The sequence below is a fragment of the Crassostrea angulata genome, chromosome 5 (genome assembly GCF_025612915.1).
Source record: "Crassostrea angulata isolate pt1a10 chromosome 5, ASM2561291v2, whole genome shotgun sequence".
In the NCBI taxonomy this organism is placed as follows: Eukaryota; Metazoa; Mollusca; class Bivalvia; order Ostreida; family Ostreidae; genus Magallana; species Magallana angulata.
Window position 1 is genome coordinate 35,355,452 of NC_069115.1, and position 19,868 is coordinate 35,375,319.

Genomic DNA, 19,868 nt, shown 5'->3' on the forward strand with positions numbered 1-19,868 from the left:
ATCAAATGTTGTCAAAAACTAACCGGACATCTGTTCAGAAAATGGCAGGGCTTTATTTCGTTGTTTTGAAGCAATCGATTGAAGACATACCATTAAGTGCATTATCAACAATAAAAATAACATGAAAATGTAGAATAAAACAGGACGTACATGTACGTACACAAAAATAGCATATCCTAAAATCGTAATCTCACAGTAACTGCTAAATAGTTAAAGAGAATTTAAATAAAATATATTAAGAGTGGAAAAAAATTCTAGAGTGAATAGAAATTCTTATCAGTTGAAACTGTTCAAACAAGCGGATGGCGGGGAAAACAGATACAGGTGTATGACAACATGTCTGCTCTCGATTCAATTCTTGTTGAAAAAGTTCGCCTTATTCTTAACGGATATAATAATGTAATTGTTGGATCATTGGCTTACCGTCATTTTCTCTCCCCACTGATTAAAATATTCAAGTTATGTATGTAACTTTGACTTATATCATTGAAGTAAAACTTATGCATTTAATAAATAAAAATTAATAGTAATCAAACAATATTAGCCGCATCTCATGATGAAAAATAACTTTAAACATGTACTTATACAACTTTGAGGAGTCTAATGATGGTATTTGATACCGATTTTCTGAAACTAAAATCATTTGCGCTGTGTTACTATATTGGCCCCGACTTAGGGCCTGAACCCTTGACCAAGGTGCGATGTACTTAACAATTTTAGTAGTTTCATATACATAATGTCTAAGATTTGATACAATTCCTTTATATACCTAACCGTATTGACACCACTATAGTGCCTACCAAACTCGTGACCCAGGGCCCATGCATTTTACAAAGTCGGCAGGTGTTTCATCGATATGATAATCATGCAATTTTGTTCTCAAAAGTGCATGAGATGAGAGGAGACGATTATCTTAGAATGAATACATTTTCATTATATGGCTATATTTTCCCCGCTCTAGCAGTAGCGTCGAAATCCAATTGAAAGTGGAAGAAGGTGGGGGTAGACCTCTCAGAAATCTTGACAAGCAAAACAAAAAAGGTTTTTGTTATGGTTGTATCTAACTATGCAAAAAAAAAAACTTAGCCCCAATGCCACCCCATCTGGTTCCGGTGTCTATGCCTAAGACCTGACTGCATTACCAAGGGGCCATGGATTTCACATTTTGGATTACCATGTGCTTAGTTCTTCTGATGCATTTCGAATGGTAGAGAAGATTTGTTGTTAAACTTGCATAACTTTTTACAGTTTTTACTCAAAATCTGTAGCTCTTGGGAGGTGGGTTTCATGAATGTCACGTTTCATATATCATTTTCTCTACAGATGTTCTACACAATGTTTAAAAGATACCCCTAGCAATACCAGAGATGAAGCTGAAAATGTTCAAAGGTAAACGCACGACGACGGACGAAAACGGATCTCGGCAGACGGTAGCCGACACAGGAAGTGTTCCCATTGACTGTACAATTGAAAGCATTATGAATGACCATACAAAAGAATAAAAGGACCATGACTCTAGACTGGCACTAATATATGATTGTTACACACCTAAAATTTGAAGTACAGGTGAATCTCGATAACTCGAACTTCGGGGGACCATGATTAAACTTCGAGAGATCAAGAGTTCGAGAGATCGAAAGTTTAAAAAAATCCCGAAATTTTTGTTTCGGTCATTTTGGTTCTAAAATTATTAGTAGCCGGTATTTAATATTACTTTTCAGCATATTATGTTTTCTTAATCATTACGTTGGAATATTTTAAATAAAGAGCATTTATCGTAACATTCACAAGTTGTTGAAATTAATAGATTTCATACAAATTACTTATCTACCCCATTGAAGGTAGCAATAGGTAGTGTCACTTACGTAATCAACCAATTAACACGACCACGCTAGCCCCCCGAAGTTCACTCAACCGTCCAGGTAAGGTCCATGTGGAGCTATAGTTATACGCATGGTCGGCTGCGTGTGTACACAGCAATCACTTCGAGTTATCAAGAGTGAAAAACAATGAAATATGTATAACGGGACCCAGGTTTTCCTTCGAGAGATCAAGATCTTCGAGGGATCGGAGTTCGAGAGATCAGGAGTAAATTTGCTCAGTTATATAGAGAAAAAAAATTGGGACCGCGAGTTCATTTCGAGAGATCAAGAACTTCGAGAGATCGAAGTTCGAGCCATTGAGTGTCACCTGTATTTATTCCTTTTATAATCACAAAATTTTCTTAATGTTCTGCAACCACTTGATATAACTACAGTAATACCAATATTCTTACAAAACTATGAATTTCTTAACATGTTTATAAAATGACTAACTACAAACCTTAGCTTGTCCATTGAAATTTAATTGAATCTGTCGTATCGTTCTCGTTGTTCCCTTGTATTTGTATATGAAGGTGAGGGTTGATAGTCTCTCTTGAGGCTTTATATTCCTCCATGCAAGTGCTGATGGAATATACTGCAAATTCCTTATATTACGCGGGTACTTAATTCTGCGATTCCGATGTTTTGTATCAAACCGTGAGAATATGAAATCGCGATCAGCATTTTTTGTTATAATTTCCTATAGTTCAAAACTGTCTGAAAAATGAAAGCGAGATTTTAAAATCTGTGAGAGTTGCTACTCTCGATTTTACGCGGAAATAATTCCTCGCGTTTAATTAGGAATCTACAGTATGTATTCCAAATACATGTACTACTGATTAACATATCACTGCATATAACTTCTCACTATTTTGTAGTTTTCTGCTTGCTTACAAAAACATTACTAATACTGTTCCTTCACTCTCAGTTTAAAGTATGCGCCAAACCCATTTTCGTTTTATCACGGCCGAAACAGAGCACCACTCGGTAATGTATGTAGCTTCGATGGATGTCGTAGATACATGCACCTTCAGGTACATAGAATATTACGAAAGACTGGCACCTGCATGCATTTGTATTTTAAGACCCCTTTATTAAGTGGAAAACCCACAATTTAAGGCTGATTTCATTTGTTCATTTTAATCATTGTTTAAATATATATTTGTTGTTTCATAAAACTAACTTTTTAAACCATAGAAACGCAGATGTCATTTGGCTATCAAAATGTGCGAGTCTGACTTTGATTTTTAAATATTGTCATTTTATACACAAACCGTCATTTTATTACTGAAACGTTTAAAATCCCTGAGTTGATTAAAATGAAGTGGCCTTTTGACCTCTTGCTTAGTGTAAACTTGTATGCAACAATTCTGATATTAATTATATTTATTATTGAATAACAATTACAAAAATAAATATCTTGCTTTTTAAAAAATTATTTATTACAATGAATAATGATAATAACAAAGTGTGAACCGTCTCAAAAATCAACATAGCGAAAAGAAATTCAAAGTGGAGCAAATCCAGACCTCTAAAAAGATAGAGATTGGATCAGTTGCCCAGGAGGAGTTCATGATTGAATTGATAACTTGGATTATGATTGATCAATGTAAAAATGTCAACACATTTAACTTCAACGTTTAGCTAAATAAAACAAAGCTAAATATAACACGCCAACAAAGCCGCAACACTCACAAGACTAAAACTAGCATAGTACATGCTATGTATTAGTGACTAATAACCAATTTCTTTTGTTTGCTCTCCTGTGCAAAGGTTTAATTATGTGCAAATGGTGGAGGATATTTTACCTATCACTTTAGATGTTGATGATTTGATGGTTAAAACACGATTTATTTTCGATGGTGAAGTAACATTGTTCATCGTCCCTACATAAATAAGAATAACCCCATACAATATGAGTCTAATAGGAATAACAATATAAAACCCTCCAAAACCCTTTTTAGTTGATGAACAAGAAGTTGTGTAAAATTTAAGAGTCATGCAAACTAATTTTTCCCAGCTCTTAGATTAGGATTTTTACTACTTGTTTTATTATAATCTTAAATACTAAAACATTACAAACATTTATTCAATATAACACTGTATTCCAACCACACACAAAACAATATACTATTTGTGTTGTCATGCAAAGTTGTATATATGTACATGTAAAACTGATTGCAAAATAAAAATCGGATCGGGGTATAGGTTCAACGGTTATGTCATCAATATTTTTTACTATTACTATACTATATCTAATGTCACTAGTAAAAAAAATAATATCGTTACACTATTATTAAAAAATTATACCTTCTGATATTGCAGACTTTGAACATCCAGCTACATGATTGCATAGATCTTTGTTACAATTGCATTTAAGTCGACATTCCCGGCCATAGTACAGTTCAAGACACGTTTCAGTACAGTTTTCCCCAACATAACCATCATTGCAGGCTTAAAAAATAAAATTAACACTCATTATCAAGAAACATGGAAAATGTTCATTATGTCAAAAGTAAACAGAAAGCTTGTAAGTACCTAAGCATTCTCCAAGAGTCTCATTCCAAACATATCCCAGGCAACATTTTGTTGTTCCGCCATATCTAAATTTAGAATATTTGGTTATATTAAGGAGTATTTCATTAAATGAAAATCTGTTTTAATGTATCATATATGGTAATGAATGTTGTTCAGAGATTTGATGGAGTATTGGATTTGATTTTCTTATGGAATTTACGATATAATATCCCCAATAAATGTTGAAGCCTGCTGATTAAAATAATATTTAGATTTTAAATACATAAATAATGCTCAATATTTTAATTGGGATAATAATGTCTTAATATCTAATGTTTGAAAAAAAAAGTAATCCTAAAGCAAGATCACTATACTTTCACTAACAAGTAACAATGTTTTAATGTTAAATAAACATTTTAGTGAATTTTATCATTTCTTTGATGTGGAATGTTTTACAGATATATAAAGAGTTTTCGTGGGTTTCCCATATTGTCTACGAAAGAAAATTTCCACTGAAAATTGCAACATTGTATTCTATAGTTTTCAAGACCCCGTGTTTCGCATATGTGGCGAATTTACAAAATGTCATCCCAACAGCCCATTTTAGAATTGACAATTTATAAAAAAAAAATCATCCCGCACAAATTTCCTACAGTATAAATGAAGAGTAATTAATCTTCTGTGTACTTATAGCCATGCAATTGCCTAGTTTAAAGGCATCACTATTTGTTGATATTTGAAATCTTCATCAACGGATTAATACGGATATTAAGGTTATCTCGTTGTGATTTTGTGCTGTATTTGAAGACTTAAAAATACCAATTGTGTTGGTAGTTTTTATTCTCTTCAACGATTCTCATTAGCACTGCATCCATGTGGTCAGTAATATATGATAAAGAAAGTACATAATCAATTAAACATGTACTTACAAGAATGTTGAAAAATTAAGAAATAACGAATAAAGTACACCGTATTGCATTGCAAATAAATAACAAGCCCTAACCGTTGAGATGGAAAAATTATTGCGTCTTATTAATTAAAAATTGTATCTTATTTTACACTATCGGCCAGACCAAAACTAACAGAAATTAATTAAACTCAGACCAAACCCTGGGTTTACTCTCGGGTTTTACTCTGTATTTACTAGAGTGGACCCAGAGTAGACCCCAAGTAATCCCAAAGTAAACCCCAATCAAAAGTACACCCATGAGACAGATGCTACATGTGTATTTGGAATATACAAGGGATGGGAATGCCATACAGTAAGATAATTAGATACAAGACGGGTCTACTTCACATTACAATGTTGAATGAGGACATCAAAAGCAAACCGCGAGGAAACCCAAAGTGGACCCAAAGTTAACCCCAACTGGACTTAAATTTTCAAAAAGTAAACTCCGAAAGTTAACCCGGAGTTAAGTTGGGGTTTACTCTGGTGTTAGGTTGGGTCTGATCGGTACTGTACGGTTAAACTTACTCAGGTCGATTGTTGTTATTATATATCTTTACACATATGTATGAAATGTTATTAAAGTTAACATAAAAAAAAGCTTACCCTTTACATATCCTCGAACAAGATGAAACACCAAAATAAGAAAGCATTATTGAACATAACAGAATCATTGTTTGCAACAATTGACTATCAATTATACGGAACGAATATTTTCTTCTTTCCTTATTATAACATTTTAAATATAGTGCACTAACATGTACATGACACGTTCAAATTGGAAATACACAGGATAAGGATCTGCCATTCAGTCAACTAAAAGGTGACTGAAAGGTAACTGAAAGGTGGCTGAATGGCATAGCTATGCCATTCAGTCACCTTTCCAGACCATTCAGTTAACATTTAGTTGACTGAATGGCAGAGCTTCATCCTGTGATAACGAAGGCTATAAATGTCAGAAACACAAGATATTTTTTCTCGTGTTCACTTAATTTTAAGAAAACCAAAACTTTAAGAAATAATGACCTGTAGGAAAATTGAATCAATGAATTATGTAAATAATTATCGTATTATATCTCAAAAGTGGTACATTGTTTTACGTTAATTTTTACTTATTTTGGGGATTTTCAAAATTCCAAATCATTTATTGCTGATGCATGGCATACATTTGAAAGGTTTTCGTAGGCGCCCCATATATATTATCCAGAAATAACATTCCCCCCAAAAACTTGCAACACTGTATTGTATATTTTACTCCACGCCGTTTTTATTGAGTGTATAAACGTATGCACAAAATATCAGCTAAACAACCCTTTTTAAAAATTGATAATTTCCAACAATGAGCCTACTCAAAACATAATTGATCTACAACATAAATAAAAAGCTTTTTTTTTTACTTCCATGTAACTATTTACCTCATTTGTTCCGTAATTTGTGTTCTCTTTATATATATATATATATATATATATATATATATACTCTTTATATATATATATATATATATATATATATATATATATATATATATATATATATATATATATATATATAAAGAGTTTTTTTTTTGTTTTTTTTTCTGTGCAGAGAAAATTCTTTTTGTTGATTTTTGAAATCTTCCAAGGAATATTAATCAAATCTCGACAACTTTTGTAAGCTAAATTTGACAACCTACTCTTAAACATATGGGTATATTCCACAAATGCATTTTCCAGAGGCGGTAATGTTAATGTTAGGGTTCATAGCTGCACCCTAATTTTCGTTCACCAACAAGGGACCTCTTGAATGAAAGATCATCACATTGTCTCTTTCCTGTTAAAATTTCTTGGTGTAAAGTCAGATTCGTTTTCTGGCAAAATGCGTCTGTATTGAAAAACTCTGAAAATGAAAGTAAAAGTAGGGAATTTAACAGTTTTGGAAAGGGTGTACATCAAACAATTTCAATTCTTTTCTTTAAATGATAATTAAATTTTGATACTTACTTTTAAAATTGCAAATCTTCTTCTCTGACATGTGTCAAGCATTTTGATTTAAAATGACCTAATAAATGTATACACACTCTGCAAGTATAGGAACTATTTTGCTTAAAGGCACTACTTTGTCCTACCGATTCTAAAAAAAAGTTAGAGGGATATACCCATATCAATTGCGTTGGTTGCTTTTATTCTTCAAAATAAGCATGATAGCATTACATGATTGTTCACTATCTTTGAATTTCACGACAAAATACAGTATACACTGTATACAAACAACTTGAATTATTCAAAATGCTGTAAAAATCAGCGAATGTAGTACACTATGAGCATTACAGAGCAAATGTTAAAGTAACAAGCCCAAAAACGTCAAGTTTTAAGGAAAAAGGAATCATGTTTTGAGTATTATGAGATGATATTTTTGGTCGGGGGATGATCAAATCCAATAAAGCCCGGAAGGGCTTTATGCTAGATTCGATCACGCCCTGATCGAACTTATCACCTCATACTATTCAAAGAATGATTTATTATTACTTATATTTATATAATTTTAAGCCATCGTACGATTAAATATTTAAATATGAATAAGCAAACTTTGCTTGCGCCTCAATTTGGCGTCAATTGAGGTTTATATACATGTAGTACAAAAGTCACTGGAAAACGTAAAGATAAAAAAATCGCCTCTTTAAAAATATATTTTTTGTAATGTTAACTCAAGTCGATTGTCAAGTCGATCAACTTATATTGTCCAAAAGTATAAAATGTTATTAAAGTTGATATCAAGACAAATCCTTTCGTTGAACACATATTGTTCAAATACTAAGCTTACATGTGTCGTTGAAAATGGTTTGAAAACAATTTTATCATTTCAAATCGCAAGGAGTCGTACACATATACAGGCGATTCTACATATTAGGATATTTAAAAGATTTAACAATCATTTTTAAATAACTAACTGTATTTTCACAAATATGTTTATGCGATAAATTAGCGATAAATTAGCGATATTTATGGTTCTTGTGTGCATGTACATGTAGAGTTATTCCTATATTTATGATGTTCAGAAAAGCATGTGATACAGAAATTCACATAGAACATGTGTAAACAAAATTGGAAAAATCTTATTCACAATTTACAAATATATTTGATTAACGCCGCTTTCTTGAACAAAAAAGATATCCTTATACTAATTAATGTTCATTTGAGGCACAAAAATTGGACATTCAAATTAAATATAGACAATTTCGATCTTAACAATATTGATTCATCAACAATGACTACAATCATACTGAATTATAACAAATGATGTTTTTTGATAATGGGCCTTTAAGTGTGTTCTTTAATTTGTAACGAACTAATCCTGTGCATAATATAAACATGAAGACAGCCAGAGAAAAGAGACTGACAATTGCCGTTAGCATGTTTTGGAAAAGAGGAGCGCCCCAGTGCTTCTGTGTTTTGATTCCTTGACAAGTGTTAGTGTCATTAAGGTGGACGAACTGAGTCGATACATCTTTTGTAATTGAATCAAGATCTATAAGAAAATAAATGTACATTTTTAAATGATACATGTAGAATATACCCAAGGAATTCAATATTTAAAAGCGATCATATTTTGATTAATTTGAATGAAATTTCTTTTAAAAAATACAGTGATAGGTTATGATACGAATTAAAAAAAGGAATACAATTTTCACTGATTACTAAACACTTGATATATGTACACATGTAATAACTGGAAATGTTTTGCTGTTGATCACAAGTGCCTTCCTGTAGGTGAATATATTTTATGTAGAAACAAGGATGTTTATCATTTTTAGTTTAAAATATAAACTTAATCAAAACGAATCATGAATCAAACTTCATAATGTTAAATTTAAAAGACATATGTTTCTGTTAATTTTATTATTTACTACAAAAATTGCATACCATCTTTCATCTTCACAGATGGAATGAAAATGTGTGTGCTCTGTGGAAACGTTGTTGACTTATTAGTCAAATCTAAAAATAATAGAGCAGTATTTCATTTATAGTTTGCTGGTTTGATACTGTTTTATGATTCTGGGTAATATCATTAAAATTTCAAAAAGTCATTGACATACTCATTATACTAATCATACACGTGACTTACCGGGACAACCGTCAGCGGGATCACAATGATCATCCCTGCAGGAACATTTTGACGAGCAGTTGTGTCCGTATTGTGGGTACGGACATGACATATCACAACGTGGTCCAAATGTACCAGCTGCGCTACTTTCACTACCAATGCAGACGACTTCATAGTTTCGTTCAAGACAAGATAAAATAAGTTCAATCCCTGCAACATATTATCAAGTGAGTAACTTTCTATAATTTATTTCAATGTTGTTCATACGTCCTGTTCACTTCCTTTTCTACATAGATCGTCAAAGTAGATGTCAATGATACGATTTCCTGAACATATTGAGTTGTATACCGAAATCAGCTTACAACATATTTGGGGGAATAAATTATGTAAATTACTGACGCCAGACGATCAAAATTACTCGATCTGAAAAGTGTTTTATTAGTAAACAATCCAATCCATTACAAGTACATTTCAAGTTCCCCAAAGTTGTTGCATACTTCCCATTCCTTTCCAATTAATTGAATAAATTTCAATAACGCTTCAACGCATTAGAAGGAAACCAGCGCTTTATTTAAACGAATCGATTTGAAACCTTGAACAATTATATGATATATTACATAATTTGAAGTTACATTGTATAACGAAAAACAAAACATATTTCATTTTGTAAAAGTTTTCTAACCATTTGTTTTTTGTGGGTAAAATCGTTTTTTCCTGTTGTATACCAGAATGAAAGTTGAGCAAATAGGAAAATTGCTGAGCAGTAATAGCATACCATGTTAAGTAAAGTAACAGCAGAAATGTTTGAAGCAGAACTTGATCAGAGTAGTCAGGAACTTAAACACACATTAAAACTATATATGGAAAGCGAAGAAAGTGACAAGGAGTTAACTTCTTCTTCTCTGCAAAATTCCGAAATTTCGTAAAATCGTTTTTCTACTGTCGTTTAGTAGATCAAAGTTCTTTCTTTTCTACATGGTCTAACTAAACGTAAAACATTTCAAACATACTAATTATATGAGTGTGATTTCGACATTAATCGCAAGCAGATATGCATGTAATCGACTGTCGACTCAATGTGGCAAATTTGAATAAATTAAAAAAAGACAGCTTACACAAAGTGTCTTGTTCGAAATAAAAAAAACAAACTTAAAACAATGTATACAAGAGATGTTTTATAATGCTAGTGTCACATTTTATATTTGCACAAAATGTGTAACATCTAAGCCTTGGTTCGTAAAATCCATAAAAAATATCGGCTCGGAAGCGATTAATTGTAAAGTAAAATATTTGTATTTCAATAAAATTTAACCAAATTAATCGCTCCTAATTACAGTGTGCTCGTCAAACATATCAGCGGTTTGCTTAAAATTTGGAAACAGATGAAAGCTGGTTGTTGATTTTGCTCATTACCGGCCTCTAGATGGCGGTCGGTTAAAAAAAGTAGCTGTGCGTTTCTGTAGAGGCATTGATTACGAAAGTCTCGGTCAGTATCATAACGGAAATTCTATAGAAAATGATTAAAATACATGCGTTATATTCGTAGATAGCGTGTGTTTATGTTCATGGAAAAATGTGTTATTTAATCCAGTGATGAGCCTGTCGACGCCGGGTCTGAAGTATAGGTAAAATGCTACTACTGACCAAGGTGCGTCAGATCATTAGTATGCCCTTGATCGCATTTACTAGTTAGGAGGAAAATGTTGAAGCGCAGTGTCCGTGCGCATAAAATTGGGGTGCGGGAAACACACCTCTCCGATAGTCATCTGGAAGCTATCTTCCTGCCTCCTCTTTTTATACAGGTAAGATAAAATATAACGCTTGCGCACATTCTTAAAAGTAAGTTTAATAGATTTAAAGGGTTCAAATAAAACTTTATTTTCTGAGCTTTTTGTAATAAATATTAATGTTGATAAATGTCATTGTAATTAATATTGATATTCATTGTTAAAATGTCATATCAAATTGTTATTATATCTAAATGAAAGTGTAGTCATTCGGAAGCTGTCTTTATGCCTCCTTCTTTTATACAGACTGGGACACGGGCTACTCCCCATGTAGAGGAGACATTATGGAAACACTTTGGCTAGGGCACCCGCCAGGAGTGGGCATGGTGGAACAGAGATCTCGAGGATCTACATGTATATGGAATAGTACTGGTGTCGTTATGATATCGTCTTGACTTATTGCCCCGAGAAGCGTGTGGTAAAATTATGAACATTTTCTTCTAAAAATTAAATTAAAATAAAATGTTTGTGAAGATATTGTTAGATTGTATTTCTTTATATTAAAGCATTTTTAAAACCATGCAGAAATCACATAAAAGAGAAGATTTTCCCTTTTTTGCATCATGATTTCTTTTTGAGTACATGTAAGTATGTAACGTGTAACATGTTAATTATATATAAAAAAAATGTAATATACTATATAATTATGTCTAAAACTTACAAAATGAAGTATCTCGTTTTTCACCAAAAGTTGATTACAATTATAATTTTAATTTTCATGTAAAAATAATCAATGTACACATGTAAGCATATGTACGTTTAATCTTAACATTTAGAATATAAAAACAAAACGATGTACAATGCGAGAAGAAAAGCTGCAATAAACACAAGACAAACAATAACATAATACATGGCAAGTAGTGATGAGGAATTACCAAGTTGTTTAAATTTGTTTTCTGTGGAAACAGCGTTGGATGTATTATCTGTAAAATATAAAGAAAACTCGTTAATCTTCTTTCGTACTGATTCCTGAAATAATATACTTAAGATTATATTTGTATTATTCAGTTTAATTTATAGCTTTAAAGGTTTTGTTTTTTTCCTTCCTAAGACCAAAAACCTGTAGCAATATTTACCAATTACTTTAGATGTTGACGAGTTGATGGTTAAAACTCGAATCGTTTTCGATGGTGAAATAGGTAGACTCATCATGCCTAAAACATAAAAACTTCAAAACAAAAGGAATTTGACCAATAAAACAGTTACTGTAAAACCCACCAAAAATCCTTATCTGAGTTAAAATCATCGAGTTTTTTAATATTTAAGAGAATATTTAAGATGTACCAACAATTTAAATCGCTACAGCTGTTCAGTTAAGACAATATGTTTTTACCAATACAGAAATCAAATATTATTTGTACCAATATAAAAAGGTAAACACAATGAATAACAACTATACCTTCTGATGAAGACTTTGAACATCCAGCTATATGATTGCATTGATCTCGGGTACAATCGCATTTAAGTAGACATCCTTGACCATAGTACAGTTCAGGACACTTTGTACTACAGTGTTTTCCTATATAACCAGCATTGCAGGCTTATAAAACGGAGAATAAATTCTCATTATCTAAAACTTTAATTTGAAAAATGTTGATTACATCAAAGGTTGAAAAAACTTTTTAATACCTGAACATTTTCCAAGAGTCTCATTCCAAACATATCCCAGACAACACGTTGTTGTTTTGTCTTGTCTAAATATAAAAATATTAATTTTTACAACGGCTTTCTGTTAATGAATGGCAATTAAAGTGGGTTTTTATCATTAATAATTTGGATTGTTTCAGAGATATTGGTGAAAGCCTTTGATTGATGACATATATATATATACATATATATATATATATATATATATATATATATATATATATATATATATATATATATATATATATATATATATATATAAACGTGGAGACAACGTCATTTATACTTTGTATATGCATGCTCCCGCGCCGATTTCATTACATAGACTATCAAACACTCCTTTTAAATAATCAACAACCTTGAAAAAAGGCCAACATTTATTTAGATATATCTTTAAAATATATCATAAGCTAAATCCTCTCCTATGAAATTACATTTGTGCATGTATATGTTTACATGTACGTGTTTCATTAGATATGTTCTAATCTAGAGATGCCACTCATTGTTGTATAATATGAAATCTGCTCAAACTGAATAATATCAAAAAAGTATACAAATGTTATAATTCGTATCAAAACTTTCTTACCCTGAGCATACTTTAGAATATGCTGGAACAACGCAAAAAGAAAACAATACTGAGTATAACAGAATCATCGTGTGTAGCAAAAAAAATGGATTATTCTTTCTTTATCTTCATAATTTACATGTAGATATGATGTAATAACATGTAAATGTCATCCACAAACAGGAAATAATTTAAAAAAAAATATCTTCTATGCGTTTCCGTGTTTTTATTTATTTTTAAAACATACAATGGGTTAGCTCATCATGCCTTTTTAATGCACATGTTTTCCTTGATACAGAAGGACTGCTAAATGCTAGTTTTAAAGGTTTATTGCCTTAAGACAAATTTGTGCTATAAACCTTCACATTACACAAAAATAACAGTCATAATCATATATATATATTTTATATAATTAATTATCATAAACAGTGTCAAATTGAAAAAAAAAACTTTAGAATGACTACAATCAAACTGTAATACAGTAAGTGTTATTTGTTGATAAAGGACAACTAATTGTGTACTTTGTTTTGTAACGAACTAATACTACGTATATAATCAACATGAAGACTGCAAGAAAGAAGAGACTGACAATCGCGTCGCGCATGGTCTGCGAAAGCGGAGAGTCCACATGCTCCTTGGTTTCCTCCACTCGACAAGTGTCGTCAATATGGTTAGGGTTAGAAGAAGGTGCATCCTTTGTGATAGAATCAAGATCTTTAAGGAAATTATAGAGACATGTAGTTATATACTGTTAACAGGACATTGGATAAAAGTTCACATATAACTAACGAGGAAATTAGTGAAAAACATTACTTTTAATTACAAGTGTTTTCCATTAACAAGGTAGTATTTTTTAAAGAAATTTGGATGGTTTATTATGTTACAACATACAATTTAAATTGCCATTAAAGAATTCAATATCAAGATTTTTAAAAAAAATTAAAATTAAAAAGCAAGTAATTCGTTTGCTTATGTTATCGTTTTTGTTATGACCGACCAATATTTATTTGTATGCAATACATTGTACGACTGAATTGACAGGAGACTTGATAATTATGTAAAAAAATAATGTCACATTGTCACGGTTTTTTTGGTTTCATATGAATATAATTTTGATTGGATTGGAAAGTATTATTATAATTCTAAATCGAAATAGCAATAGCGCAATCAAAGCAATTTAGGAAGTTTATTTTGAAATGACAAAAAGGGGTAAATAAATGCTTACCATCATGTTTATTTACTGATGACATAAATGTGCTGGTCATCACTGAAGAAGTTGCCGATTTACTGGTCCAGTCTAAAGTAATCAAACAATATTTCATGCAAAATGTAGTCGTCACTGATTTTATACTATATAACCACTACATGTAAGATATGAAAACTGTTTTTAAAGTCATCAACGAACTTGTGTATTTAGTTTTACTTACCAGGACAACCTCCAGCGGGTTTACAGTCATCTTTGCCGCAGGAACATTCTAAATACAAAGAATTTGGATTTACGGGAAGAAATATGCGTGTACATTATAAGCCATGAAGAAGTAGTAAGTTTGCATTTGCAAATATATGTATTCCAATTTTTTTTTTAACTTACCTGTACATCTTTTCTCTATTCTATTCCAGTAATATCCGAGGCAACAATTAAGACTTCCATCATAACTGTTACATGCACATGTCAAAGAACAAAACATGTCGCTCAATTATATGATTTAGCATTTTTGTACATTATACATTCACATGTTCATATATATTATACATGTATAAGTAATATTACCATGTAGCTGTTTTTATTTTCAGTTATTATTGCCGTTTTCTGTTGGTAATGTCTAAATAAAATGTGCTTAATATTTAAAACATATAATATCTCACCTTGGGCAAACATTTGCATGTAAAGTACCAATACATAAGTAAAGGAAATAATTTACTCTGAGTACCAAAGCTGATGAATTCATAGTTTTATCTGTGAAAAAATTGAAACGAGTAATCCTACTGCAACAAATCAAGTTAACAACAACTTTTTATGAAGCATTTTCAAAATAAAAAAAAAGAACCTATCACTTCCTTTTCTAACTAAAAGGTCGTATTTAGATCTAGGACAACGTGATGTTAGAAAAAAATATATAGACTAGATATTTGACAAGGATGATAAATACATTTAAGTCGTATACATGTTTCATAGCATTTTTCAGATGTGTCTTTGATAGTCAACTTGGCAATCAAACATGTATGGGAATTCAAAGTTTATCTTTCTATAAACATTGCATCCTATTGAGGGTTAGCGAGGGTTAGAAATGGGAAATGTAGTGAAAAGGATTTTTTGTCCAAGTAAACCCCCTTTAAATATCTATATAGTAGGATTATATCTGTCTGTTCTGTTTTCTTCGTCTTTTAGATTCTTATCTCTGAAAATTTACCATGCACTAGATAGAAACAGGTAAATGCTTCAAGTGAAACATCATAGTTAAAACAGTGGAAAAATGAACAACGGCAACCCCAATTTCTCTTGCTAGAAGTATTTTTTTTACTGAACTTTATTTATTTTACAACAATTGATAAGCAAGTTCTACAAGTTATATCAATATCTCTCGTTGACACGGATTTTAGCGCGAGGGGTCATTGGTGTGGGAAGAAGCTAGAGTACCCGGAGAGAACCCACGTGTCCAAGCGGGCGACCGCCATACCTTATCAAATACTGCCACTTTCGATCACGGGGATCGAACTCGGGTCGCAGCGGTGACAAACAAGTGCATTGTCAATTGTCAATTGCATTGTCAATGTGCATTGCTATAATGTCAATGGAAAAACAAATAAAGAAACTTTCATTTACGATTAGTTTTATGCGGGATAGAGATGCATATAGTTAGAAGTCGTATGTCAGCTGCGACATTACTTGTTTAACCTTATTGATAAATATGCAACAAGTTGCACGGAATAATATTTTTTTGAACAACGCATCGCTTAGTCAGTCAGTTAGTCAGTCGGATGGTCAGTCAATTCTACTTTTTTGTAATTCTCCTTAAAGCAATACAGATACCGTCTTTAAACATCGAAGGTGATACGGATATTAATTAGGGTGAGACAGCAGGAAAGTCTGATTTCACAATTTTTCTGGAACTTTCTGATTTCAGTTCTATAATTGTTGGTATTAGTGGTTAACGGTTCGTCAGCGCAAATCCTCCTGGATTAAAACTCATTGTAGGTGAGCATAATTCTGATTCCGTTATTTTTTCTAATACCTTTTTGTCAATATTTTAAACTTGAACTTACAAGTTGAATGGTTACAAAAAATGATATATGTGAGATAATGCTCACTAGTAAAACATCTGCTCTGATGTGAATATAAAGAATAAATAAAGTGGACATTAAACAGGAAGTTGTCGTCCGATTAGAACACAATAAATCAAATGTATTACATGCTTGAATAAAGAGTGTTGAACAATTTCGAGCATCTGCAATAATAATTGTTGAAAAATCTTTAACGAAAATTTGTTTCAAAATTTAGAACATACATATAAATTATTTCTAGAGAAAAAATATTGAATATATCAGTCAAACGAATGCTAAAAATGTATATGTATACCTTGCATATATATATATATATATATATATATATATATATATATATATATATATATATATATATATATATATATATATACATATATATATATATATATATATTTATATATATATATATATATATATATATATATATATATATATATATGTTCAAAATAAACAAAGTGACTGTCCTTATTTAACGGGAAGTTGACGTTTAATAGTACAAAAATAGATCCCAACGTATGCCATGCTTAAACAAAGGGTATGTTTAAATTTGAAACACCCGTACTGAACAGTTGTTTAGAAATCTTTGATGAAATTAGATTGAAAATTATATAACGGGAAGTTGACGTTAAATAGTACTATATAAATACCAATGCTTATGACATGCTTTAACAAACAATGAGTTAAAATTCCAAGCAGCTGCAATGAATTGTTGCTGAGAAAATTGGGACAGAGAATTTGGAAGGGACAGACAGACAGAAGTACGAGCAAACAGACAGACAGGCATACAAGGGTTAAACAGTATACCCCTTCTCCTTGTGAGTAAGGGTACAATACACTTATGAAATAGTGTTTTTCCCCATGGTTCAAATACTATTTTAAGTGCATTGTAAGAGTACATATTTTCCGGAAATTCTTATTCCTTTTTTGACCTTGAAATTTTGTTATAAAATTAAAAAAATTCATATATTCTAGATCTAATATATAATTAAAAATGCCTTAACTAACAAGTTTTAGCTATAGAAAGCAATATATGATCCTAAGAGAAATGTTTTATCAGCAATTTGTTTTACAAACGCAAGCTCCTATAATATGATCGTTAAAACTAATAGAATGAAAACTTTAATATGAAAGTACTGCCTTTTAGAAATATATATTCGTTGTTTTGAGAAATGCAATCCAAAGTTTAATTGATTCTCTAAGCATTGGATTAAATAATACATACTAGGTTACATGTATAATAAAACTCGGATAATATACTTGATATTAATGAGTAACACCAACTAATCTAAATATGTGTTTTGTAGTTTCGTATATAAAGTAGTGTTGTAATAAATATATGAATAAACTATTGTTCTTGTCTTTTAAAAGGTATTTTTGTAATATTAAGATTAATTAAATAAAAGTCAGTGTGATAACTTAAAGCATAACATATTGTCAGACATTGTAGTACATAACACAATAATCATTTGTTTTCTTTATTCTAAAAATGACAAATGTCAGGTGGTGTACGTCCAGTCAATGAACATTGCAAGAAATACATATTTTTCTGTACTGTATAATATTCATTAAATTAAAGTTTCTTTTGATCACAAACATGCACACGATTACCAGTCTCAAAATAGTGTTGGTTTGTGACATACTGTGGAATTATTTAAATTCATGGGGACCAATTTTCGTCGATTGTGGGTTCTTAGTTATTCCTTGGGATTTTATTTCGTAGATGCGTCGGTTTGTAGTGTTGGTAAGAAAACTGAATAACAATGTCTTAATTTGTTTTCGTCGAGTATATAATTGTGGGGAAGGGCTGTCACAAATATTGAGCCACTGCGAAATCAAAAGATTCCAAAGTATATTTTAACAATACGCATTTGAATCAAAATATAGTAATGAATAAAATACAAATAGGAATATTCCACAAATGAAGCATTACAAATTATCTCCATATAACTGTAATCGTATTGAAATTTTAGTTTTTAAACGAACAGTGTATTTTCTTCTAAACATTTTACGACAATTGTGATGAATTTCCAAAAAAAAAAATAATAATTCAACAGAATAAATTCAATGTCATATCTAAAACTGTTTATTAAAATAAGCCTACATGTAGAACAGTTTATCATAAAATAATATTTTAAACGACAATTTCTATGTGTGTGCAATAAAAAAGCATGCTGCTTTTGCAGGAAACTTGCTATAGCAAAACAATGTGATGCTACATTCTAATTTTGTTATGATTGAATTTGATATTGGTCAGGTTCCTACTTTAATTTCCTAATTCATAGGTTAAGACTCTTTGACAGCAATTTGAAATAAAAGTATCTTAGGTCAATTGAAGAACGATTTCTTATTACTTTTTGTGCTGTCAGAAAAAAATGTTCGAATGTGAATATTCTTGAATAAATATAAATGTTTTTGCATCATTCGTCCAGTCAAAATTACCAAACATTATTGCATGTAGAAGTCAATAAATTGTACACTGTAAAACCGTCCAATTATCGATTTTCAAGAGAGTAAATAATGGAATCAACATACTTTTGTAACATGCTATCAACCTGGACAACTGTTAGCGGGATTGCAACGATCTTTATTGCAAGAACAATCGAACGTGCAACTATGCCCATAAATTGGTACCAAATTGTCATTACATAATGCGGACAAAAGGTTTCGCAAAATCGCGCAATTTTTGAACGAGATTTTTTGCGTATAATACAATCTGAGTCGTCTCTCTTTGCATAGAGATTATAAAAATTCAAGGCAAATGACAGTGACATTTAATTATTGGAGTTAATGCAACGTAAATAAACTATGTCATACCCAGGCTTAATGAAATGAATTGGTATAGTATTATAAAAGGTATTTTGTGATTCTTTAGAGCCAATAGAGTAAGGTTCCCTTTTTTTGAATTATAAGTTATAGCCTTTATATCAATGTTGGCCCGTATCTTGATTTCAAAAGTCTTTCTTTCCTTTTCTGCATTCTTTTCTTGATAAAATTTCGTAATTTGTAACACATTTTCTCCAACAAGTGTTTAAAACTTATCATAAACACAACACGATATATCAATGGATAATCAAACATTGCAGTTTTTTTAAGTTTCGTATTCCTTTATTTCTTATTAGCTTTTTATCTTTTATCGGTTTTAATGTTTTCATAATTAACACGTAAGTCTTAAGAAT

At 31.0% G+C, this 19,868-nt stretch overlaps 2 protein-coding genes and 1 long non-coding RNA gene across 3 annotated transcripts; all 3 read right to left on the reverse strand.

The window, feature by feature from the left end:
- Window positions 1-4,197: 4,197 nt before the first annotated feature.
- LOC128183247 (uncharacterized) lies at window positions 4,198-6,030 on the reverse strand. Its single transcript, XR_008243562.1, has 3 exons — window positions 5,935-6,030; window positions 4,401-4,465; window positions 4,198-4,316 (listed from the first exon to the last, which is right to left on the reverse strand). It is a non-coding gene; the product is annotated as an uncharacterized LOC128183247 (long non-coding RNA).
- A 2,427-nt stretch (window positions 6,031-8,457) lies between these two features.
- Window positions 8,458-9,643, reverse strand: LOC128183243 (uncharacterized). The gene is made up of 3 exons (XM_052852191.1): window positions 9,430-9,643; window positions 9,228-9,299; window positions 8,458-8,832 (listed from the first exon to the last, which is right to left on the reverse strand). Exons 1-3 carry the CDS (start codon window positions 9,518-9,520, stop codon window positions 8,582-8,584), a joined length of 414 nt encoding a protein of 137 aa, XP_052708151.1. The 5' UTR covers window positions 9,521-9,643; the 3' UTR covers window positions 8,458-8,581.
- A 2,317-nt stretch (window positions 9,644-11,960) lies between these two features.
- Window positions 11,961-14,711, reverse strand: LOC128183239 (multiple epidermal growth factor-like domains protein 10). The gene is made up of 6 exons (XM_052852187.1): window positions 14,633-14,711; window positions 13,429-14,121; window positions 12,825-12,889; window positions 12,595-12,735; window positions 12,272-12,349; window positions 11,961-12,118 (listed from the first exon to the last, which is right to left on the reverse strand). Exons 2-6 carry the CDS (start codon window positions 13,494-13,496, stop codon window positions 11,961-11,963), a joined length of 510 nt encoding a protein of 169 aa, XP_052708147.1. The 5' UTR covers window positions 13,497-14,121; window positions 14,633-14,711.
- Window positions 14,712-19,868: the final 5,157 nt, after the last annotated feature.